Raw genomic sequence first — 25,967 nt, 5'->3', positions numbered from 1 at the left:
TTCCCAACTAGTGGAGAAAATGGACATGAGAATAATCACAAATCAATATTGAAAATGAAGTGACAGAAATATTCAAAAGTGAATATAGGAGCATTAAAGAGAAACACCTAACCCAGTCTGGCAGATCAGAGAAGACTTCCTGGAGGAGGTGACTTTGGGCTGAGTATTAAATGCTGAAAAAAAATCAGCCAGCTCTCTGTGTTTAGGAAACCACAAACCAGTTTGATGATTAACTCAGTGACTCTCTTCTGCACTCCCCCTTAGTGATCACTCCAGCCCTCATCATTTCCAGGACCGTAATTTGTTCCAGGACCACCTCTTCAACCTATTTGTTCCCTCCTATATCTTCCTATGTCATTTTTCTTGTGTTGGTCCTTAAATGCAGATCTTCTCCAGGAGCACATGGAGAGCAAGGTTGGAGTGGTAAGACATGGGGCTCAAAGGCAGACAAAAACAGGATTCAAGAGAGAGCTCTGGGACTTCCCAGGTGGCGTAGTGGTAAAGAATCTGCCTGCCAATGCAGGGGACACAGGTTCGATCCCTGCCCTGGGAAGATTCCACATGCCACGGAGCAACTAAGCCCGTGAGCCACAACTATTGAGCCTGTGCTCTAGAGCCTATGAGCCACAACTATTGAGACTGTGTGCTGCAACTATTGAAGCCCACACACCTAGGGCCCGTGCTCCACAACAAGAGAAGCCACGACAATGAGGAGCCTGAGCACCACAATGAAGAGTAGCCCCCACTCGCAGCAACTAGAGAAAGCCCGTGTGCAGCAATGAAGACCCAACACAGCCAATAAATAAATTAATTAATTTAAAAAAAGAGAGAGAGCTCTGGATGCCTTGTTGAGGAGCTTAGAGTTATCTTGAGTCAATGAGGGTCAAAGGAGGGGTTAAAATGTCAAATATGATCTTGTCATCCCCTGTATTTGAGCTTTAAAAACTTTATGACTAGGGTGGAGAAAGCTGTGGAAGAGGCCAAACTGGAGGCAGGTGGGCCCGGAGGGAGGTTATGTCGGTCAGCCAGCTGAGAGATGTTGGCTTCCATTAGGTTTTCCCATGTCTGTAGAGAGAAGTGCCTAAATTCAAATGATGGAGGTAGAATTGACAGCTCCTAGATATTGAGTGGATTGGAGGAGGAGGAGGAGGCAAACGTGATTTTCAGGTTCTAGGTTTGAATAACTAGGTGGATGACAGCACCTCAACCTAAATAATGTTGAGCGTGGGGTGGGAGCAGGGCAGGCAGGGTTAGGGATGGAACAGAAAAAGGCTGCATGTGTTCAGCCTGATACACTTGAATTTGCGGTGCTCATACAGGCAGGGGGTCTCCGATATGCGAATGATCTTTGTCTCAGCTTATTGGTGTCAAGGCATGACACCATTTCCCCTACCTTCAGCACTTCAGTGGTAGCTGAAACCAGGAAGTGGGTGAGAACATTCAGGGTGAGTGTGTAGATTAAGGAGATGTGTGGATATGCTCCTGGAGAAGACCCGCATTTAAGGGCCAGCACAAGAAAAATGACATTGGGATATATAGAGGGGAATAAATAGGTCAAAGAGGTGGTCCTGGAACAAACTATGGTCCTGGAAATGATAAGGGGTGGAGTGGTCACTAAGGTGGAGTGCAGAAGAGAGTCACTGAGTTAATCATCAAAAAATGCCTCCTGGATTTATGTCACCTAGAAGGCCATTTTTAATCTCAGTAAGAGGAGTTTCAGCAGAGAACTTGGATCAGAAGCTAGATAGCTGTACGTTGAGGAGCAGATGGGAAAAGTGGTGCACTTTTAATGTGAAGGGGAAGAAAGCAACTCCATCAGCCTCATTTTTGCAAAACAATGATGTCTTGCACATTAGCTGTGGGGATTAAAGAATGTAGACAAAGCACATTAGCACAGTGCAAGGAACACAGTAGGTCTTCATAAATGCCGTACTAACCATTTGTTATATTAATAATATTAACAATAAATACATTGAGGATTATTTGCTCTGCCTGGCTGGCCTTTTGTGGACTGCCCATCTTTCAGTCTGGCCCCCTGATTGGCAAAGAAAGGCTTCCAGTTGGTGACACCTATTAGAGGGTGGTCATTAAAAGTATGGGCTCTGGAGCCAGACTGTCTGGATTGGCATTTGGGCTCTGCCACCTACTAGTTGTGTTTTTTCAGCCAAGTCTTTTCTTTTTTTTTTTTCTTTTTTGTGAAACCAAGTCTTTCAGACAATCTGTTTTGATGTCCTCCTCTGTAAATTGGAGACAATTATAACAGTATCTAATTCATAGGGCTGTTGCAAGGATTATATGAGATGGTACACTTAGAACAGAATCTGGCAAAGTAAGTATACAATAAGTATTAGCTGTGTATCTTTTAATTACATCATGGTCAAGAACACTTGCTGCATTCTCTCCTTGATCCCTACACTCTAGACACATTTCCATATAACAGACTTGCAAGGTAGTGATAAAATTTTATTCCCAACTTCTCGGATGAGGACACATCTGAAATTAATTTACTGTAGATCCCAGAGCTAGTCAGGGATAAAGACAGGAATTCCAACAGAGATCTGCTTAACTCCAAGTTCTTTTCACTCATCTTACTGCCTCCCAATTAGCACCAAAGGAGGGCTCACAATGTGTCTGAGGGACATAAAACAGTTAGTGGTCTAGAAGAGCAGGGGTCCCCAACCCTTGGGCCATGGACCGCTACTGGTCCATGGCCTGTTAGGAACCGGGCTGCACAGCAGGAGGTGAGTGGCAAGCAAGCCAGCAAAGCTTGTATTTGTCATCTGTATTTACAGCTGCTCCCCATTGCTCACGTTAGCGCCTGAGCTCCGCCTCCTGTCAGCATTATGGTGAGTTGCATAATTATTTCATTATATATTACAATGTAATATTAATAGAAATAAAGTGCACAATAAATGTAATGCACTTGAATCATCCTGAAATCAACCCCTCTCCCCTGGTCCGTGGAAAAATTGTCTTCCACGAAACCAGTCCCTGGTGCCAAAGAGGTTGGGGACCGCTGCTTTAGAGGACCGACAATCCTCAATTTGGAATTCCAAAGATGTACACATTTAGATTTGGATAGGAAAGATGCACTTGCAGTTAAGCATTCCTATTGGAAGTATCGCATGGGCAAGGCCCAAGGATGGAAAAGGTGAGGGGAAAACAGACTGAGGACGAAAAGGAAAAGGTAAGTAAACAGAAAATGGGAGAAAGAACAAGACATTTAGTTATCCAATGCGGGAGGAGGGAGAGTTGTTCACCAAATCTTGAGGTCTTAAGAATAGTTATCTCAACTTGAGCATGGGTCCCTGCCAAGATGCCCCTGCCCAGCACTGCCATGTTGAAAAGGCAGTACTGACTGCCAATCCTTCACAAGCCACTGCAAGGAGAGTCTCTGACCTGGGCTCAGCACACTTCTAGGGGTACTGAGGGGTAATGCTACCTTCCTGCCACAAGCTTTTGAATGGCAGTTCCTCTCAGGACTGGTCCGTGAATCAACAAGGAACTCAGACCATCCACCTCTGCATGGGCCATGCCACTAGATGAGAACTTCTGGAGGGCCATGTCTCACCTGCTAGCCCCTACAGTTGCCTGGACATCCCCAACTCTGATCCTGACTTTCTCTTCTGGCTTGAGGAGCTTCTCTTTCTATACCTTCTCATCAGCTGGTTGTGATCTTTTGTCCATGCAACATGCCCAAACCAAACTATCCTCTAACCTGCTGCTGCACTTGTATTAATTTTCCCTTCCTTCCAGAGTTGAAGATGATCATCTATGTCTGAAGAAGAACCGCTGGAATAACAAAGTTATTTCCTATCATAAACAGGTACAGTCTAGAAATAGGATTTTTTTTCCAATTACACTATTTGCCACTTGAATATTTAATTATGGAAGGAAAAGCAAGGAGATACAAAGTTTTTATGGAAAGGTAGAGAAGGAAAAGGAGATTGATGGTCAAGGAAGAGACTCCTAAGCTCTCTGAACCCCACAGGGCTGGGACTAAAATGAAGCAAGGGAGGCACCACGGTGCAAAATTTGAGGCACTCTTTGGGTTGTGCAAATGCAGGGTAGGTCCTGGAGCCCTGGCACAGACTACGTAGTCAATTAATTGTAATAACCTTCCTTGCCCTACTTTAGCACAAAATAGTTCTCTTTACCAAGATTCCTAATTATTATGCCTATGTCCTGTGTTTTAGCACATCTGACATTTAATTGTAACCGTCTCAATTTTTACTTTTTTTTTTCCCTCTGGAAGTAACAGGGTATTTAAAGTGCAGAATTCTCCTTGTCTTGTCTTAGATTTTTGACTCCTGCTTCCACTGAGTCTGCTCCAGATGTAACTTTCACACACTCTCAAGCTCTAGTTCTCAGGATTCTTGCAGCCCTTTTTCAACCTCCTCTGAACAGATTTTACTTTTTCAATTTCCTGCCTACTTTATTGTCTGCCCACCACTACAGAACATCAGGAATTTAACCTCCCTTAACCTCAATTTTTTCCTTAGGTTGTGATGAATTAAAACCCTTAAGTCTGTCAAACTGTTCTCCTTTCTGTAGTTATAACTGATTCTTTTCTATGTGACATTCCCCAACAACCCCTCCTAAGATGGAGAATCAGGCCTTATTCAGAATAGTCCTTTGCAGTTAAAAGTTCCATGTTTAAATAAAACAAATACCATTTTATTCAATTTTAAAATGTGAAAACCAGAAACAATGCTCTGTAGTGAAGATCTTAACTTTCAAATGACTTTGGTTGTATTTTCACTCTCACTGGTTTAATCCCAGTCATCAGTGAGTCTATTAAGTGAAGCATAAAATATACTCAAGGTCAATTTTATGAGGCCTCCTTTGACCATCCTATATAAATGAACACCCCATTCTCTCTCCAACCCCCTCATCTTGCTCTGTTTTCTCTTCACAGTGCTTCTCCATTAGGCATCACATCACTAGAAATATAAGTTTTAGGACAGCTTTTGGACAAATTTGTCCACTTCCTTCATTATCACATTGCTAGTCTGGTACCCATGCAATCAAATATTTGAGGCGAGGTGGTTGGATGGTTGGTTGAAGGATAAATATCTCCAAAAGCTAACCAAAGATACAAAATCATACATATAGATAAAACTGTTCAAAAGGTATTTTTCTCACCTTGGTGCCAAGTGATTAGCACATGCCCTGATGAAATCAGTATTTGTTTTCTACAACATCCCCCTTATCTATAGTCTAGAAAACATATCAAAACAAGTAAAAGTATGTTTGGCATTACCTGTTCTGAGAAAAGACATGTTTATTGAGGGATTACTAATTTCTTCTACAGATGCTCAAAAAAACATCAATTTAACAACCATTCCAGTATTTAACCTAAAACACACAACACTTTAGTCTCATTCTGGAATCCACCTGTCTCCATAATTTCCCAAAAGCTATCTGCAAATGTTCTACATAGTTTAAGATACTATCTGAGCCTAGAGATTTATTTAAAGCAACTAAATTAACTACCTTAGATGTCTATTTTTAATTGTCTATTTATAATGTTTGTTTTCCTGTTTGAAAGTCATTATCTTTCCATGAAGTACAAGAAAACATGGAGAGAGGAAACTGAGTACTCTTTTTCTTTGTCTTCTGTAGTTATAACTACAAGTAAAATTTGCAACATTATTTCAAAACACTGAAACCAGCTTTCCCTGGAGCCTTAAAAACAGCTTAAAAAGTAATTTGAGTGGAAACGTAAAAAAAAAAAAAAATCAGCCAGTCCAATAAGTAAATTAAATGTTTTTGTGAATCCTTTTGTAGGCATCTGGCCAATACTGTGAAGTATTTGAGATAATGGAAGTGCTCCAGCCGACAAACATATTCTCAAAGACACATTTACCTCTGTGATGCAGCTAGTGATAACTCAAAGGCCTCCTGCTCTGCAAAACCTCACCAAGCCCAATTTATGTTCCACTCATGAAATAAACAAGTCTTAGCAAACTGTATACTTTCAAATCAAAAGAACCCCTCGTTAGTAAACAAGAAAAATACATCTTACTTCTTTGGTCATTTGGTTTCAGGTCATGTAACAGCAAGAAACTAGGGTGCGGAGTATGCACAGTATGCTGGTCATACTATACATAGATGACACAATTGAGTCATGTAAACTTGCTAAACCAGTAGAACCAGTTTATCAGAAGAGAGGAGCTTCCTATCTTGCCTTGCAACAGAATAAAATATTGGTTTTCCCCAGAAGCAGTAATATGCCATTTTCAAAAAGTCCACTGGATGCTGCTCAAAACATAAAATAAGGATGTCCTCTATCCTATATCAAATGTGCTTTAAGTTAGAAGCGACCTCAGCTGGAAGCCATTTGAAAACAGTTAAAGGATCTATATATATACATATATATAGAGAGAGACTATAAAGGATCTCCTTTTCTTCTAGTAAAATATTAAAGTTGAAAAGTTAAAGCATGCTGTAATGCTACATTCCTAATTATTGATTTGGACATTGCATCGGAAGTGTTTCTGCAAAATGGTAAGTTTCCAGATTCCAAACCAAAAACTCCCAAGTTACAGGAAAAACAGGGAGTAACAGTAACTGCATTTGGAGATTTGAACTACAGGGATAAAGGTTGGGAAAAAGACCTTTTTTACAGTTTTTTTCTTTTAACTGTATGTATTAGTAAAAATAAGGGGAGCATTCATACTACCTAATGCCGTGCGGGAATTCAAATCCAGTATTATCGGCTTCTCAATTTTCAAGGGAAACCAGACCTCTGAATTTTATGTGAAATTCCCCCCTCCATTTTAAAATTTTAACAATTATTTTTTTTAAGCACTGTGGGTTGAACTGTATTCCTATTTGGTTGTATCCTAAACAGGGCATCTTGCAAGATGGGAGAAGTGTGGTGGTGGTGAGTTCTGAACTTCTCAACAGCAACAAAGGTGACTGGGCTTTCTAGGGGAAGAGGTGCCTTTTTCCAATTCTCACAAATGTACCTACACAGACAGTAGTGGCCCTGCTTCCTGCAATCTCCAGATGATATAGATGATATTATTAAAACATTAAAGCTGGAGATAACTTATGTGCCATCTACATATCTATGGCGATAATATCATTCTAACAAACCAAGTTGCTCATCTGCTAGGCTTTTCATTACTTCCAGCAATCACAATGGATTGCACTTGGGCACTCCGATTTTGTTAAGTGATGTATCTGTGACACACTGTCTTTAATAGTGCCAGGTGCCTGTGTTATTGTGTACAAAGATTTATACGTGTATGAATATGTATTCAGCTGAACTTAAGGACTTATGACCAAATAACAGATACAGCAGCAATAGCTTTTTGTCACTGAGTTTATATTATATAAAGTTCTGAAAAACCTTCTAAGATTTTGGAGAAGTTATTTGTAGAAGTGGGTTGGGCAGGTTATACATGTTATGAATATTTAAATTTATAGCTAAGCATCTCCTCACAGGTGGAAGAAAATTTCTGTAATATTGCTCTTCCCCAAACTTCCCTTTTAGCCTAAAAACAAGCACACAGAGGCCAATGTGTCACGGTAGAGAGTGTACCAGGCTGGGAATAAGGAAACCTGGTTTCTAATGCAAGTCCTGCTACTAGCTAGCTATGTAGATGTTTTCTAAGATGGTTCAAGTTCTTAAGAAAATTAATTCATGCTTTTAAAGAACAGCCATTGATGTAAAGATTGGTTTTAAGACTTTAAAAATTTGACAAAATGTTGAAGTACAAAATTAAGTAGTTCCCAGTGAGGTTTCATAACATTAGAAGAGCACACAATAGCTATTATTGGCACACATGGACTATCTAGGAATTCTCTAGTTATTATAAATCTAATTATGGCACAGAAATATATTCTGCTTCCAGTAACACTTCATTCCTAGCTACTTCCTCAAAATCCTTAACATCAGCTCAGCAGGGTTTGCTATAAATAACTCATGTCTGTGATACAAAGTAATAATTGAATTAATTGCTCCCCTCTGTTTTTTTTTTAAACAAATATCCATTTTGTAAATGAAGAAGACTGGGATGGGAGCAGGGGGGGTACCACAAAGAGGTGGAGAATAAAAAGAAAGCATCATCAACTGTTTGTTTAAAATTTAAAAGATGTTTACTACCTAGTCATTTTACAACTACTTTAAATCTACTTCCCTCAATTTATAGCCAAGTGATTTTACAGCAAAAAAGGTAATACATGACTTTTGTTTCCATTAAACTTGCCTAGTAACAATCATTTTAATAAACAAAAGGGGGTTGAGGAAGATAATGAAATATGAACTAAATGGCTTTAAAAGCAGATGTAATGAAGATAAAAAATTGTATGTCTATATTTGCTAACTCCTGTTGCTTAGGGAGAGAAGACAGGGCTGCCACCCAGTGGCAATGTAAGTCTTTAAATGATCTGAAGATATAAAAAAAATAATAAAAATTAAAAAAATGAAAAAAATAAATGATTTGAAGATTTACAGAATTAAAAAAACATTTAAAATAAAACAAATTTAAAAACACCAAAATCAAAAACCTCATGAATTAGGTGACTTCAATTTTATAATCAGTAATTCTGGTGTCTTAAAGTCTGTTTATAATATATTAATGAATGGAAGCATGCCTAGACAGCATTGGGAAAGTTTTAAAAATCTCATGATTTTCTACTATTTACTAAGTTATGTGGTTTTAGTAAGTATTTTTTATTAAAATATTGAAGGTACTTTGCTTAAATTAAATCTCCAGAATGTATAATGGGGGGGAAAGCTGTGACCATAAAATATAACTGGTTTTCTTCTGTGATGTATAGAAACAGATTAAATACTTTATAATAGCTTCTTATCCATACACCCAACTTCTGCTCAATAAACAAAAATGTAATAGAAGCACCTGCAAAAATAAAATTCTAAAAATTTTCTCTAACCATTAGCACATCTCATCTTTTTCTCAGGTATACACCAATTTTAGTGTCCCAGTCAATAAAATTCAAAGCTGAAAGAAGAAAATGAAAATAGCAGAAATACTATGCCTGATAATTACTTTTTTTTTTTTTTTAAGTGCATGGATGTGGGGAGAGCCAAGTATCTCACTGCCTCCTACTTCGTCAAAATTTGGCCAAAGCTTTTTTTTCACACTGATACACATTTAACATATTCAAAACCAAGATGCTTTGGTAAAATAACACTAGGAGAAAAAATAACACTAGAGCATCCATTTAGTTTGAAAAGCTAAATATCTCAGACTGCTTTGTTCTCTTGAATAACCAGAGGAGAGAGAAGCACCAAAAAAAAAAAAAAAAATTCTTACGAATTTAGAGATTTTTGTTTCTAACAGTTGTAAATTTAAACTGTACAAGGTATGTTTTCTAACCTATGTCCTATATGTTTTGCTTTATACTGAAGACAACAAATGAATTTTGAAAAATAATGACAGACACAACATACTTGATATTTACAATGGCTTGTGACAAATATAATACCTGAAAATAATTTCTAATTGTCCATTTATTATTGCTATTTAGTCACAGAAAAGATTAACAACTCTCCAAGAAATTTATTTTAGCATATATTGATATAACTGATGTAATAATTTTGAAGAGAAACCACTGCAGAAGTAACTAAGGTGGTGCCCTTACAAGGAAATAAAGGAAAGGCAATAAAGAAATTCTTCCACATAAAGACTTTTGATCTGCATCATTTTTTCAAAATATAAAACCTTAATATTAGAAGCAAAGACAAAAACAGCAAAGAAAACAATAAAACAGAAGACCAAGGATAAGGAATTGCTCTATGCAGATGCTTGGCATATGTAGTATATATGTATGGGCTGAGTTATAATAAAAATACTTATGTATTATAGTCAATTTTCATATAGAGTTAGAAACAGCAATTTCCAATCAAGCATGACTGGACTGACATTTTCTCAGTCTTCAATTACATGACGAATTACAACTGTATAGCAGTCACTTCTGGTCAGCAGTATCATGATAAATGCTTGATAAGATATAATTTTTCTCCTTGTTCACTTGTAAAAATTGGTGCCTTTTTGTAATGTTCTACAAGTTCTTCCATGGTGCTGAATTTACGCTGGCCAATGCAGTAGACAGTCTCTTTTAGTTGGACTTTAAAATGCTTGTTTTTCCCTTGTGCTTTTAGTGATACTGAGAAATCATTTGGCTAAAAGAGAAAAAACATTTTGAAAGACATCTATTAGCATTTTGATATTAAACTAATAACAGCTAAAATGTGAGCACTTTAAGTACTAGGCATGATGCTAAATTATTTACATGAATTAAATCCTTTATGCCTCAAAACAAACCCATTTTACAGATGAAAAAAATCGAGGCTGAAGAGAAGCTAGTTAACAAAAGAGCCAGGATTCAAATCGAAGTAGCCAGACTCCAGTCTCTTAATTAACAGGTTCTACCTAACACCAGGGCAAATCCTTTAGTTTAACATCTGAAGCATAAAAACTATCTTCTCTCCATTCAAACTACTGGAGAAACACAGGAGAAAATCCAAGATATCCATCCCTTTTTCAATTAGTAGCTAACAGGAGCTGTCTTACACAGTAGCTGATGTAATACTCTGAATTCTCAAAGATGAAGGACACAAAATGAGAACTAATGTAAACTCTAATAAAAGGTCATAAACTCAAATGCATATAAGGGTCAAGAAAGAAATGTAAACAAGGGCCAGCGTGGCTATATAAGGGGAACAGTGCATGGCCAATCTAAAGGAAGTAGCCACTTAGATGCAATTGTTGCCCTGTAGGAATACCGCTCAACATTGACAGGCCTTCCAATTTTAAAAGGGAAGTCTGATGTTTAAATCGTTACACTAAATCTCCCAGTATTTAAATACTGACAATGAATTCAAATGTTTAAAAACACTGTGCAGGTCAAACAAACTATGCCTATTTGAGACCTCTGCTTTAAAAATTCTACTAAAAGTAATGGTATATTTCAGCTTGTATCTATGCTCAATTACCCACAAGAAAATACACAGTATTTTGCAATCAAGCTATTTTCTTAGGCTTTTTTTTTTTAACCTAACACTCTTCTGAATAGTCTATATCAACTTCTTATACAGTTACTGCCAAAGTTTCAAACAGTAGGTTTCTTGAAAACATCTTATACTTATGGTTATTTACCCTCGCTCCAGGGTCACTCCCTTCTTAATCCTTCTGCCCACTGCTTGTCTTGGAAAGCAGGGCCAGGTCAGGCATTTAACAGAAAACAAATCCCACCACTCTTCCTTATCATCAATTATCTGCTCTTCCTGAGGGGTTATGTACAGGCCTCCATTTGCTGAACTTCACATCAGGCAGTTCAATTAATTTCAATCTCGCCCTCTCTTCTCTCCAACCACCGCCCCGCCCACCATACACATATACACACCACTCACACAGATAGGTTTTCTTCTTTCTTTTAACCCTTTGTACAATCATAACTTTTGTACAAATACACATACACAAAGCCAATACTAATCGTGGAAAAGTAGTGACAGCCTTTATCAAGGAAAAATAAAGGCCATTTTTAAGAGAATGTCAAATTCTAAATCCTAGATAATACCTAAAAAAGCCTACGTAACTATTTTCTTATTCAATTTTTATGGTTTTACAGTTTTATTGTTTTACTAGTACTGGAACAGAATTTATCTTTTATTGCAAATGCACTTCAAATATAGTGCATGTTCAAATGGGTTTCTGAGGTACCTAAAAGTGTGTTCCAACTTCCAAACAAGTAATTTATAAAAAAAAGAAAAAAAAAATCAATTTTTTAAACTCAGGGATTTCCTTTATTGTAAGGATGACAGTGTACCCATTACGCAATTTAAGAAATGTTTTCCCAGTTTAGTGTACTGCATTGTTCTACTCTCAGTGAAGAAGCCAGTGTTCAATTTTCTCCATTTTCCAGTGTAATGCAACAGAAAATATTTCAAGAAGGCAAAAACCAACAGAACTAGACAAGGCCAAATTATCCAGTGTAGGGCTATACTTTACTAAAAGTTAATACACTTGGAAACAATACTGACTTTCACTCAACAACTTTACATATTTTAACAAATATACTACTTGGTTAATTTTAGGGAAGCCACTTAACTTCTCTAACCTATTTATTTTTTTAATACCTAGAGCTCTATTTCCATGTATCTTTGAAAACCAACTTACCGAAGATTCACTATCACGAATGAGGAAATCACCTTCGTGCCCTCTTTCATTTAATGCCATTTCTGCTTGGTGCCTGGTGACTTTCCCATAATACCATGGATTGCCAGCAAACTTTCCAGTGAGTGAAGGCCTAATGTAATCACACTGTGGAGGCGATGGTTCCAAACCTGAGGTTAATGGATTATTCTGCATAATGGTAACATAGTTTTTTGGCACCAGACCAACCATTCCATTGATCTTCCTGCACTTCCACCACTCAGGGTCATTTTCAGGTTTTTCAATAACATCCATTACATCGCCTTTCTCAAAATTAAGTTCTTCATCATTGGATGAGCTGAATGGGTAAAGAGCCTGTACCACATGTAACACTTGCCCAGTATTTAGGTTATTGACGACTGCTGCTAATTTCTCTGACAAAGAACCCACATGGTCACCCAAAGGACTGTCACCTTCCTCAGTCACATAGTTCGAAGGGAACCATCCAACTTGTCCATTGTAGCTACCCCGCCACCACCCATCACTGCATTTCTCCATGACGATCACCTTCGTCCCTTTTATCAATGATAATTCATCCTCTCTCTCTGCCATGTAGTTAAATTTTACATAAGCAGGCATGTTGAGGTCATACAGACGTTCCCCTGGGTCAACAAAGCTATCATCAGCAGGAGATGCAGAATCTGGAACACTAGGTTTTCTTTTCACTTTTCCAATGCCTGTTTAAATAAAAAAGGGTAATGAAAAATATAAAACAATGATAATCAAAAATACCAATTTATTCATTATTAAAAAAGGATCTTCCACTCCGTAATTCTTTTAAGCCTTTTAACTAACAAATTGATTCCTTCCTTCCCCCCGCCCTCCCTGCCTCTCATTCTTTCTTTCTTTCTTTACATCCTCACGACTTATTTTATATAACTGGAAGTTTGTTACTTTTGACCCCCTTCATAAATTCTCTTTTCATAACCAAACACTTAACTACAGTTATTGTATGACAGTTTACCTTTTCATCTTTTCTCATGTTAAAGGCCCTGAAATAACTGTATAGCATAATTATAAAGTTGCCCTAAATTAACAAATTTTCTCTCAAATATAAGATTATTTCTCTCATGTATAATCTACATAAAGCCTCCAACAAACCCGTATTCTTCTTGTCTTACTTTATTAACTGAGATTCTATAACTAGCTGTATAGAAAGAAAACTAACTTAAATTACAATTTGATATGCAATATAAAATTGTAGTTATGTCTAGGTAATCCTCCTATTTGCTTTCTTAGTTCCCAAGAATCAGGCTGCTCTTTGTTTATTTTAAAATAATATACGATTTACTTGCTTGTCTGCTTTCACCTGATTCACACATAAGCTCCACGACAGCAATAGGTTTTTGCTGACTTTGTTCACGGATATAATCTCAAGGATCTCATACCGTGCTGAGCACATAAAAGAGATGCTTAATATATACTTGTTAAAAGAATGAAAAAAATAACCAAATGGTACTATCATCACAAATGTACGCTACGGCAACTTTAGTCAGGCATTTTCACCACTGCTCACTTCTAAGCACGTGATTTTGCGTTCTACTTTTACTGAGAAAACTAAGGCATTCCTAGTTACGATTTCTCAAATACTTGCTTTCTTGCTACCTCAAAATTCTTTCTCATTACCCTTACTCTTTTTCTTCTCCTAAGTTCCCAACCTCTGATCCTTCTGGGTTCTTAATACCCACCATCTTTCCTGCCTCTTTTTGGGACTCTTGGCCATCTTTGTTTCCTTCCCATTGTCTAAAAACATACTTAGATCACTTCTATTTCGAAATAAAGTTATTTCAACTCAGCTATTGTTTTTTAACTACATTATTCTTTACAAAGTTGTCTTCCCTTTTTCCTTCAACTTTTTCACCACTCACTCATTTCTAACTCCTTATAATCTGGTCCTCTATCTTCACCAAAACTACTTAATTAAAACTGTCATCTCTTCACTGCCAAATCAGTCCCTTTTAGAGCTCTCAGTCTTTTCAAACTCTCTATACAGCAACCAAGATCACAGATTACTCTGTACAACATTTTCTCTTTCTTTAATTTCCCTGAGAGTCTCCTGTTTTCCCTACTGACCTGTCTAAATATTTTTGTGTTCCTCCATTTGGGCTCCTCTAAACCTTGTTATAAAATTGCATTGTGGGACTTCCCTGGTGGCACAGTGGTTAAGAATCCACCTGCTGATGCAGGGGACATGGGTTCAATCCTGGTCTGGGAGGATCCCACATGCTGCCACAACTACTGAGCCTGCACTCGAGAGCCTGCATGCCACAACTACTGAAGCCTACACACCTAGAGCCCATGCTCCACAACAAGAGACGCCACTGCAATGAGAAGCCTGCGCACCGCAATGAGAAGCCTGTGCACCACAATGAAGAGTAGGCCCCGCTTGCCACAACTAGAGAAAGCCAGTATGCAGCAACGAAGAACCAACGCAGTCAATAATAAATAAATAAATAAATAAATAAATAAATAAATAAATAAATAAATATTTTTAAAATTGCATTGTACTTGCTTACTTGTCCGTCTTAATAAAAGAGTGAGTTTCCTGGGAGTAGTAAACTGGATCTTATTACCTTGTATCTCCAGCACTTAGCAGTAACTATACCAGTAGCAGGAACAAAGTGAATGTTTGCTGAAAGAACCAGTGAATGATTCTGTTGAAAGTGTTTCCCAAGATACCATGTTTGGACTTAGCCTCTACTTCAAGGAAATCATACACTTACTTTCTGTATAGAAGGTTCAAGGTTTCTTTGCAGCTCTAAGCTGGAATTCAAGCATTACAATTTCAATTGTCACTAGACATCTACAGAATGAATGTACAATCAGCACCTCAAATACAACCCCTATGTCCAAATAAAAATAACCTCTCCAATACTCATAAATCAACTAACTCCCTCCCTCCCAATTTCCTTCCTTCTGGTTAATGATGTATCATCATGATGCAAAATTTGTATATCAGGGATTCCTAGCACAGCAGGGAACTCCAGGGTTCCATCCCTCCAAAAGAGTAATTAATAAGCTGATGAATACATCAAAATCAACTTTTGTGGAGCTCTAGAATCTAGTAAAAAACTTACAAAAACTAGCAAGGCTTAGTGAAGAAAGAAGCTGCTGCTTTGTATGTAGTAAGAGAGCACTGTACCATTTAAAATTGCCTGCCTAATATCTCTCAAATCCCAAATCAGCAGTGGCTGTGAGGACAGCAAACTCCTAATGTCAGAGAGAATATAGATCTTATTCACAAAGAATTGTAATTGTGGGTTTCAACCTATCTGGCAGCTACCTGAAGGACTGGCACAAGGGCTCGCCTTAGTTTCATCTGACTTGGAGCATTCCCAGGGCTAGGGTGTTTTCTGGTGAAATCATTTAATTGATGCAGCAGCCTGGTATAAGAAACAACAACTAGGACAAGAAACAGACGGAAAACCCTGGGAAGGAAAAGTTTGAGGAAGGATGTACATTGTAATAAGGGCTTTGAAAAGTCCCTGTGTATACCAGAAAATCAAGAAAGCCAGAATTGACACTTGTTCGGCAAAGGCCTGAGAAGACCCTGAGCTTTCACCTATTTTAACCTTCAAGCTCTGAAGAAGCAGTAAGGAAAGGCTAAGGCAGAGTTGTAAAGGGCCTGGCTAAGTGTTGAAAGAGTTTGGTTTTTTTCTTTTTTCTTTTTCTTTTGGTTTCATATGATTAAGAAAACTCTTTTAAAAAGTATCAATTAAGAATTCTATATCCAGCAAAACTGCCCTTTAAAACTGAAAAAGATACTCCCAGGTAAACAAAAACTGACAGAGTCTGTCACACTACACCTGTGCTATAAAAAATGCTAAAGAGAGTCCTCCAGGCTGAGATGAAAGGACACTTAAGTCATCTGAAGAACAGTGGGAAAGGTAGCTACAATGTAAATATAAAAGCCAGTAGTAGTATATTTTTAGCTTGTAAGTCCTCTGTTATTCCTATATGATTTAAGATGCAAATATATAAAACAATAATTTCAAATCTAGGTTAATGGGGCACACAATCTATAGAGGCAAAATTATAAAAGAGTAGATTTTTCCATACTATTGAAGCTAAATTTGTGTTAATTCAAGCTTGACTGTTAAAAAGTTAAGATGTTAATTGTAATCCACAGGGTAATCACTAAGGAAAAAAAAAAACCTAAACACACAGAAAAAGAAACGAGAAAAGAAGCAAAATGTACATCATAAAAAAATCAATTATAAAAGGCAGTAATAAAAGAACTGAGCAGAAAAAAAGGTATAAGACACATATCCCCGTATTCCCATGTGTATAAAAACAGATGATTGAACCTGGTGTACCCCCCCCCCAAAAAAAACCAGATGATTGAACTTGGTGTACCCCCCCCCAAAAAATAATTAAAAAAAAAAAAAAAAGGGTATAAGACATATAGAAGACAAACAGCAAAATATCAGAAGCCCATCCTTGTAAGTAATTTCTTAAAATGTTGGATTAAAAGGTAAAGACTGACAGAATGGATTAAAAAAATATGATCCAACACTACACTATCTATAAGACACTAACTTTAGATCCAAAGATGCAAACAGGCTTGAAAGTGCAAAAAGATATTCCATGAAAATGATTAACAAAAGACAAAAGTTATTACAAGAAACAAAGAAGGGCATTATATGTTGATAAAAAGTCAAATATATACACACCTAACAACAGAGCCCCAAGACATATAATAAAGCAAAAACTAACAATTAAAAGGAGAAATCGACAGTTCTATGATATTGTTGGAGATTTCAATACCTCACTTTCAATAATGGATAGAACAAAAGACCACTGAAACTGAAATAATATAAAATATCTTCTCTGACCACAGTGGAATGAAACTCAGAATCAATAACGGAAAGGAAAACTAGAAAACTTACAAATATATGGAAATTAATTAACATACCCAAACAACTAGTAAGTCAAAGACTACATTACAGGTAACATTAGAAAATACTTTGAGATAAATGAAAACAAAAACACAACACACTAAAACCTACAGGCTACAGCAAAAGCAGTGCTCACAGGGAAATTTATAGCTCTACAAGCTTACATTAAAAAAGAAAATCAATCTCAAATCAGTAACCTAACTTTACTCCTAAAAAAACTAGGAAAAGACCACGCTAAACCCAAAGCTAGCAGAAGGAAGGAAATAATAAAGATTAGCACAGAGATAAACACAAAGAGCATAGAAAAACAACAGAGAAACAATGAAACCTTTGAAAATACCAAAACTGACAAATCTTTAGCTAGACTGACCAAGAAAAAAAAAAGACAAATTACTAAAATCAGAAATGAAATGTGGACATTACTAGAGATCTTCCAGAAAGAAAACAATAAAAGAACACTATTAATAACTGTATGTCAATAAATCAGATAACCCACATGAAAAGAAAAAATTGCTAGAAACACACAAACTACCAAAAATAACTCAAGAGGAAAGAAAATCTGACAGAATTATAAGAAGTAAAAGATGGCATCAGTAATCAACACTTCTCAACAAGGAAAAGCTCAGGACCAGATGACTTGTGAATTTACCAAATATTTTTTTCTCAAACTTCTACAAAAAAAGAAGAGGAGGAAACACTTCATAACTTATTCCATGAGGCCAGCATTACCCTGAAACCAAAGACAGATTAAGATATCCAAAAAAAACTACTGACCAATATTCTTTCCTTTAGGAATACAGATATAAAAATCCTCAAAAAAATAGTCAGTTTTTGTTATTCATGGTGGTTCTGTTCTATAAAGTGACCATGAATACTTAATTAGAAAATACTGAACCACTGCTCTTAGGGGATACTCTGTTCACAACATTTTTGTTATGTGTGTTTCTCTTTAAAGACACCTTATTTAATATAAATTGTTGACTCATTAACATTGAACTCATGGCCAACATCACTATAAACTCATGCCTGAATGAAGCTTACCTAGCACACATATTTTTTTCCATAAGGCAAATCAAAGCTTTCTTATACTTAGGAACACTAGACAATACTTAAGAATTATGCTTGGGCACCATTTTAAACAGTAAAATCTCTCTCTCTCTCTCTCTCACACACACACACACACACACACAGCATTAAATAAACTACAAAAATGACACTTATTTACAATATGAGAGCTGAAATGAGCAGTCACCTTGTTTGACCTTGCTACCAACTCAAATTTTTTGCTCTTGGCAAATATCCACAAAAATACTGCAAGTACCAATTTGGGACTTAAATGATAAAAGTGATAAAACATGATAAAACACTTTTCATGATAAAAATGGTCAGCAAACTAGGAAAAGAAGGGAATTTCCTCAACATAATAAAGGACATTTATGAAAAAACCACAGTTACCATCACACTCGGTAGTGAAAGACTGAAAGCTTTTCCCCTAAGATCAGGAACAAAACATGAATGCCCTCTTTCACCATTTCTATTCAACACTGTATTAGAAGTGCTAGCCAGGGGAAACTGAGATGAAGCGAGAGAGCAGCACAGACATATATATACTACCAACTGTAAAATAGATAGTAGGAAGTTGTTGTATAACAAAGGGAGTCCAACTCAAGGATGGAAGATGCCTTAGAGGACTGGGGCGGGGAGGGTGGGGGGGACTCGAGGGGGGGGAGTCAAGGAAGGGAGGGAATATGGGGATATGTGTATAAAAACAGATGATTGAACTTGGTGTACCCCCAAAAAAATAATAATAATAAAAAAAAAAAAAAAAAAAAGAAGTGCTAGCCAGAGCAATTAGGCAAGATAAAGAAATAAGAGACAGCCAAACTAGAAAAGGAAGAAGTAAAATAATCTTTATTCACAGATGACATGATCTTATATAGAAAATCCTAAAGAATCCACACACAAAAAAGGCTAGAATAAATGAACTTGGCAAAGTTGCAAGCTACAAAAGCAACACACAAAAATCAGTGTATTTCTATATACTAGCAATGAACAATCCAAAATCTTTAAAATTCAATTTTTAATAGCATTAAGAATAAAATACACAGAAATAAATTTAATCAAGGAGGTACAAGACTGGTATGCTAAACACTCCAAAATATTGCTGAAAGAAATTAAAGAAGACCTAAATAAATGGAAAGACATTCTGTGTTTATGCATTTGAAAACTTAATATTTTTAGATGGCAATACCGTTGGCCCTTGGTATCCAGGGGTTCTGCATCTGTGGATTCAAACAACCTCAGGTCAAAAATATTTGGAAAAAAAATTTCCAGAAAGTTCCAAAAAGGAAAACTTGAACGTGCCTTGCACCAGCAACTATTTACATAGAATTTACATTGTATTAGGTATTGTTAGTAATCCAGAGATGGTTTAAAGCTGATGGGAGGATGAGTGTAGGTTATATGCAAATACTACACTTTTATACAAGGAACTTGAGCATCTAAACTTGAGTTTTGGTATCTGCAGGGGATACTGGAACCAAACCCCTGCAGATACCAAGGGACGACTATACTATCCAAAGTGATCCACAGATTTAATGTAATCCTTATCAAACTACCAACACCCTTTTATTGGCAGAAATGGAAAAAGCTGATCCTAAAATTCATATGGAATCACAAGGTATCCCAAACAGCCAAAACAATCTTGAAAATGGAAAACAAAGTGGAGAACTCACACTTGACAATTTCAAAACTTACTACAAAAGCGACAGTAATCGAAACAGTGTAGTACTGGCAGAAAAGGAATGACAAATAGACCAACGGAACAGAATTGAGATTACTGAAATAAAACCATACATCTGTGGTCAACTGATTTTTGACTCTGATCTTGAGAAGGGTGCCAAGACCATTTAATGGAGGAAAGAATAGTCTCTTCAACAAACAATGCTGGGGCAACTGGATATCCACATGCAAAAGAACGAAGCTGGATTCCTACTTCACACCACATACAAATATTAACTCAAAATGGATAGATGACCCAAATATAAGAGTTAAAAATGTAAAACTCTCAGAACACAGGGAAAAGTCTTCATGATCTTGGATTTAGCAATAAATTCTTAGATTTTACACCAAAAAACAAATAAATAAATAAACCAATGTCATTAAAATAAAAAACACTTGTGCAAAGCACACTATCAAGAAAGTGAAAAGACAACCTACAGAATTAGAAAAGAATATCTGCAAATTATAATTCTGATAAGGGTCTATATCCAGGACATATAAAGAATTCTTAGAACCCAACAACAAAAAAAACCAACCCATCTCAAAAATGGACAAAGGACTTGAACAAATAATTCTCCAAGGAAGACATACAAAAGCCCAAAAGCACATGGAAAAGATGCTCAACATCATTATTCATTAAGGAAATCCAAGTCAAAACCACAATGAAATATTGATACCACTTCACATCCTACTAGGATGGCTATAATAAAACCAAATTAAACCAAATAAAAAAAAAAGTGTTGCTGAGGATATAGAGAAACTGGAACCCCTCTTACACTGCTGGTCAAAATGTAAAACAGTGCCACTGCTGTGGGAACAGTTGATGGTTCCTTAAAATGTTGAACACAGAACTACCATAATTTCACTCCTACGTATATACCCAAAAGAACTGAAAACAGGTATTCAAATAAATACTTGTACACAAATGTTCATAGCTTCACTATTCACAATAACCAAAAGATAGAAACAACCCAAATGTCCATCAATAGATGAATGGATAAACAAAATGTGGTGTATCCATATAATATTATTCAGCCATAAAAGAGATGAAATAATGATACATGCTACAACATGGATGAACCTCAAAAACAGTATGCTGAGTGAAAGAAACTAAACGCAAAAGGTTACATATTGTATGATCCCATTTATACGATTTAGCCAGAATAGGTAAATCCATATTGACAGAAAGCAGATTAGCGGTTGCCAGGAGCTGAAGGGAAGGGGTAATGGGAGCAACTGTTTAATGGGAATGGGGTTTCCTTTTGGAGTGATGAAAATAGTTTGGAATTAGACAGATGTGATGGTTGCACAACACTGTTAATGTACTAAATACCACTGAATTGTACACTGTAAAATGGTTAACTACATGAATTTTACATCATATAAATTATTTTCTTAAAAGATTCCCACATCAAATCCTTAAAGTCATCATATGTCCTTTCGGCCAACACTTTCCATTTCCACCATTCTTGTGCTAGTTCAGGCCTATGTTGTTGTGCTTGAGCCTTCACTACCCTATAACTAGTTTTTTTTGTTTTTTTTTTTTTAACTAATCCTATCCATCCCACTTCAACCCATCATCCACATCACCTAGTCTAATCTTGTATTACAACTATAATCACATGACCCTATTGCTCAAAAGCCAATAGTGGCTCTCCTGCCCAACAAATTAAGAGAAATACTCTGCCAAGAATCTACAGCCCTCTCTAGAATGTTCTCTAGCCTTCCTTTCCAGTGGTCCCCAACTTTTTAGGTACCAGCGACTGGTTTCATGAAAGACAATTTTTCTTGTCTTGGACAAGGGTTGGGACCCCTGCTATAGACCTTGAAATAGCCTTTGGGTTCAAATCCCAGGTATGCTTCTTACCAACTGTGGAATCTTGAGCAAGCTGTTTCACTCTTCTGAGGTCAGAAATGGAGGAAATAGCTCTTACCATGAGTGCTATGAAGACTGAATAAAATAAAGTAATAGCACAGTACACAGAGTAAATGTTAAATAAAAGCATCTTTCTATAATGCCCTGCACTGAAACTACCCTAAATTTTAATAAAAATGGGCCACTTAAATTCCTGAATTAGATGTTTCTACCTTCATGACTTAGTTTACCTTTTTTGCTAGTTTCTTCCCAAAACCTCATTAAAACTTATGCCTTTCAAAAATCTACCCATTCAAGAAGTGTCATTTCAAAAAACAAGTTTATTATTTTATTAATCCTTCTGCTTCGCGTTTTACAACATCCCTCATTCCCCATCCTCACCCTCAATGTAAGCTCTCCTTTTTAAAGTACCCCAGCACCTCGTACTTCTGAGGTACTTGTATGCTAGCATTGCCTGTGTTTGTCTTTTAAGCCCATCTACTAGAGTATAAGCTTCCAGAAAAGAGCATTTTAATGTCTCAATGACCTTTTGCATTTCCTACACTATTTAGAACTGTAAACACAGCAGATGATCAATAAGGGTTTATTAATTTATTAAACTGAATACTAATATAAGCAAATACAAAATTTTAAACCTGAAAATAAAGGCTGGTTCTAAAATATTTTTGATTCTGAAAATGATAATGTCTAAGACTAATTATACCTTGTCCAAAAAAAGAATGAAGAATTTTTAGACAGACCCAATAATTAAAGCCCCAAGTGGGAAAACACCAAAACAACCTATTTTAATCTTGAAGGCCAGAAACGGTTCAGAGAAAGAATATAAACTTAGAATATTTGTCTCTCTGCAACACTAAGTCATGTTTATCTTGTGAATGACTGACAAATGCATGCATAATCGACAGCTTGCTTTTTCTCCTGCTTACAAATCTTTGGCAAGGGCCTGTTTATTGCCCTTTGTTTACAATGCTTAAAAACAGTCCTTTCAATCTCATGTTTTCAATGAGAGTCTAGATGCAAAAATGCTCTACAAAATCATACAAATGTAAAGTATCAGTATCTCTTTAATTTCTCAAGTATGTCATAATCAGCAACAATTAGATCATTCCACAACAAGCAGGCTCCCTCTGGTCAATGTATTATCTCTACTCTAGTCATAATGTGTACACTAGAAAATCTCTTAACAAAAGTTTAAACTTTAGTGTTGCTACTTACGGGTTAATCTGATCTTGGTCAAGTTATTTAATCTTCTTTAAACTCCAGTTTCCTTGTTTGTGAAATGGTAGTTTGTAGTAAGTACCTATCTCAGAAAATTTTCGCAAAGAATTTTTAAAAGTTGATATGTGAAGCACTCAGCACAGTACATAGCACACAGCAGGCATTCAATCAATGGTGGTTATTCCTTTCCTACCTCCTAGTGCTTCTGGCATTTACTTTTTCAAAAATACTTAAACCTTTACTATAGCATTGAATAGCTGGACCTGGCCAGAGTTGGGAGGGAAATATACTCAGGTATACGCACTGAGGATGTGCATAACTGAGGCAGTCACTTTTATCATTAGCTTTGTTTAAAAAACCAAAAGTGTTAGTATAGCTTTCAATCTTCCCCTCACTCCAGTCCACTAGTCTTACTTCTTTCTTCCTACAGCACTGTTTCTTGACCAAAACAATGTACTATTAACTCCTCTTTTTAAGAATCTGGTTAAGCACTTGTGAATACTCTACCTTCACACCACAGCTGTCCTCTCCCTAAGGCAAATCTTTGTACCCATAACTATTCTTTATGAACCTGGTTTCCAAATCCTTTGATATACTTGATGCCAGTATTTGGAAGCATCTGAGTTTTTCAATACCACTGTTAAAGTATATTTACCCAAAGTGAATAGACTATGTCATGTTTTATTTGGCCAGCACATCCATAAGAGAACTACCGCATCCCTTCACCCAAGCACCTCACAGATTTGGATCAATGCCATCATACAGTGTGTTGAGATTTTCTTAGCACCTACATTATCACAGCAGCTCTTACTAAGTCTTTTACTCACATATATTGCAGACAGGACAGGTTCTCAGCATTTTTTTCAATTCCTTTTAAAAACTTAATGTAGGACTTCCTAGGTGGCGCAGTGGTTAAGAATCCACCTGCCAATGCAGGGGACACGGGTTAGAGCCCTGTCCCAAGAAGATCCCACATGCCGAGGAGCAACTAAGCCCGTGAGCCACAACTACTGAGCCCATGCGCTGCAACTTTTGAAGCCCATGTGCCTAGAGCCTGTGCTCCGCAACAAGAGAAGCCACAGCAATGAGGAGCCCAAGCACTGCAAAGAAGAGTAGTCCCCGCTTGCCGCAACTAGAGAACGCCCGTGTGCGGCAATGAAGACCCAACACAGCCAATATATAAATTTTTTTTTAAATGTAGAATTTTACATTAATGTCTGTCTCTGTTCATCTTGTTTATTTCTCAGTTTTTAGCTTTGAAATATATTTCTGAACTCAATGTACTAGTTACACTTCCATCATTAGGTCTTTAAGCATGTCACTTACCCTCTATCTAAACCACAGAGTAAATATCTTGTTCAATAGAATGAGGCCTAAAAAAGTATTACTGATTCTTGCTAATTCTTTAGGGAACTATAACTCTGTTCTTATGTTCCTTCTTCTTCAAAACCAGTTTCTCCCTTATGGATTTTCCCCTGATTTCTATGACACATGTAAGGCTGATCAGTTGTTTACCAGGACTATAAGACTTAAGAGTCAGAAGGGACTTTCCAGGATCATCTGCTTTTGCTCAACTCTCTCCTTAACAAATAAGGAACAGAAAATCAGGAAAGTTATACACCCTTGGCCACGTGGCCAATAAGTGTCATATCTGGGAGCAGAATGAAGGAATTCTAAATATATATAAATGACATTCTTTCCAGTATAGGTTTTTATTTAATTTTTTGTATTTTTATCTGTTCACTTGATTTATATGAAATAAGATAAATTACTGCTTTTTATTATTCTCTGCTTTATCTAAAACAATGTGCCCTTTTTTGTTCTCAAGGGTATTCTGGCTACCATACAAGGAGCACATATATTGTTTCCTCTCTTTTCAAGTCCATTCACGGAAAAGGTCAGTGAATAGCCTGTCTCTACTCTAACAAGCTACAAAGCTAAATAAATATAAATTTTGGCTTACTGCAGGCAGTGAGGAAAGGAATATTTTGGTTTACAAATCTCAAATCCTCACCAGCAGTCTACAAATGTGTTTAAGAATAACTACAGCCTTCTAAGACTCAATACCGAGAATGATACTTTTATATTGTATTGATGGTATATATTAAATCACTGTATCAACGATACAATATATTCTTTTTATAGCACTTCTAGTTGATTTATGGTCAACATCACTTACAAACTTAGATATGAAATATTAATAATAAATAACAACCACCACCTACCTTCCCACCAGAATGTAAGTTCTGTGACACTGAGTGTAAGTTTTTCATTCTGTAATTTTTGCCTGGCTTGCAGTAGGCAGGTTCTCAATAAAAATGTTGATAAACGAATAAATAAATAAGCTCTTTAAAGGAAAACCATCCCCCCCTAAAGGGATCTAAAATGTTAACAACTTCCCCAAAAGTAAACAAAAGAGATATATTCCAAAAGGATTCACTTGGCCACCAAAGTTAACTAAAGAAACAAATGAGTCTTAATATTACAACTTTTTGTTTTTCAACAAAGTGCTTACTCCCTTTCCATTCTGCCCTTTGCCCTGAAATCTCTTGACAGGTTACTCTTTGCTTCCTTAGACTCCTTACACATAAGAGACTTCTACAACAATTTCTCTGTTCATTTTCCTAGAACCACCACACAATTGTTCAAAGAGACCAAATCGAATTCACTATCATAAGAATATAAAAGAGCTATCAGCGGATACACAGATTAGGTTCTTGTTAGTATTAGAATTACTTTATGACCTGAACTCAAAAACAATCCAAGAATTCACTATCTTCTGTCAATGTTTTCATATTCTTTGTATGCAGCTGTTCTTATGATTCATTTCAAAATATCAGATCTCACATTAACCAAAATAGCAATTTCTAGCAATCTGACACTAAGTCAAAACATTCTCTCTACCAGTGCTTTTATTTAACATTATCCTCTAAATTGGTCCTCTGAGATCTAAGTACAAAGAACCAGGACAGTATCATGTTACTTCAAATGTGGAGGAGGAGG

At 36.6% G+C, this 25,967-nt stretch overlaps 1 protein-coding gene and 1 long non-coding RNA gene across 7 annotated transcripts in view; one reads left to right on the top strand and one right to left on the bottom strand.

The window, feature by feature from the left end:
• The first annotated feature begins 2,979 nt into the window (after nt 1–2,979).
• LOC130856136 (uncharacterized) lies at nt 2,980–5,967 on the top strand. Its single transcript, XR_009054445.1, has 3 exons — nt 2,980–3,187; nt 3,757–3,826; nt 5,791–5,967. It is a non-coding gene; the product is annotated as an uncharacterized LOC130856136 (long non-coding RNA).
• Nucleotides 5,968–9,469: 3,502 nt separating this feature from the next.
• NCK1 (NCK adaptor protein 1) overlaps nt 9,470–25,967 on the bottom strand; it is a 78,411-nt gene continuing 61,913 nt past the window's right edge. For all 6 annotated transcript variants that reach the window (XM_057740353.1, XM_057740352.1, XM_057740351.1 and 3 more), the window contains 2 exons: nt 12,156–12,868; nt 9,470–10,159 (listed from right to left, as the gene is read on the bottom strand). In XM_057740353.1, coding sequence (XP_057596336.1) covers nt 9,965–10,159; nt 12,156–12,868 — 908 coding nt within the window. In that variant the 3' untranslated portion in view covers nt 9,470–9,964. The remainder of the gene's footprint in view (nt 10,160–12,155; nt 12,869–25,967) is intronic.

This window comes from Hippopotamus amphibius, chromosome 6, assembly GCF_030028045.1.
Source record: "Hippopotamus amphibius kiboko isolate mHipAmp2 chromosome 6, mHipAmp2.hap2, whole genome shotgun sequence".
In the NCBI taxonomy this organism is placed as follows: domain Eukaryota; kingdom Metazoa; phylum Chordata; class Mammalia; order Artiodactyla; family Hippopotamidae; genus Hippopotamus; species Hippopotamus amphibius.
The sequence above is the reverse complement of the archived record's forward strand: the minus strand, read 5'-3'. Positions and strand labels throughout refer to the sequence as shown.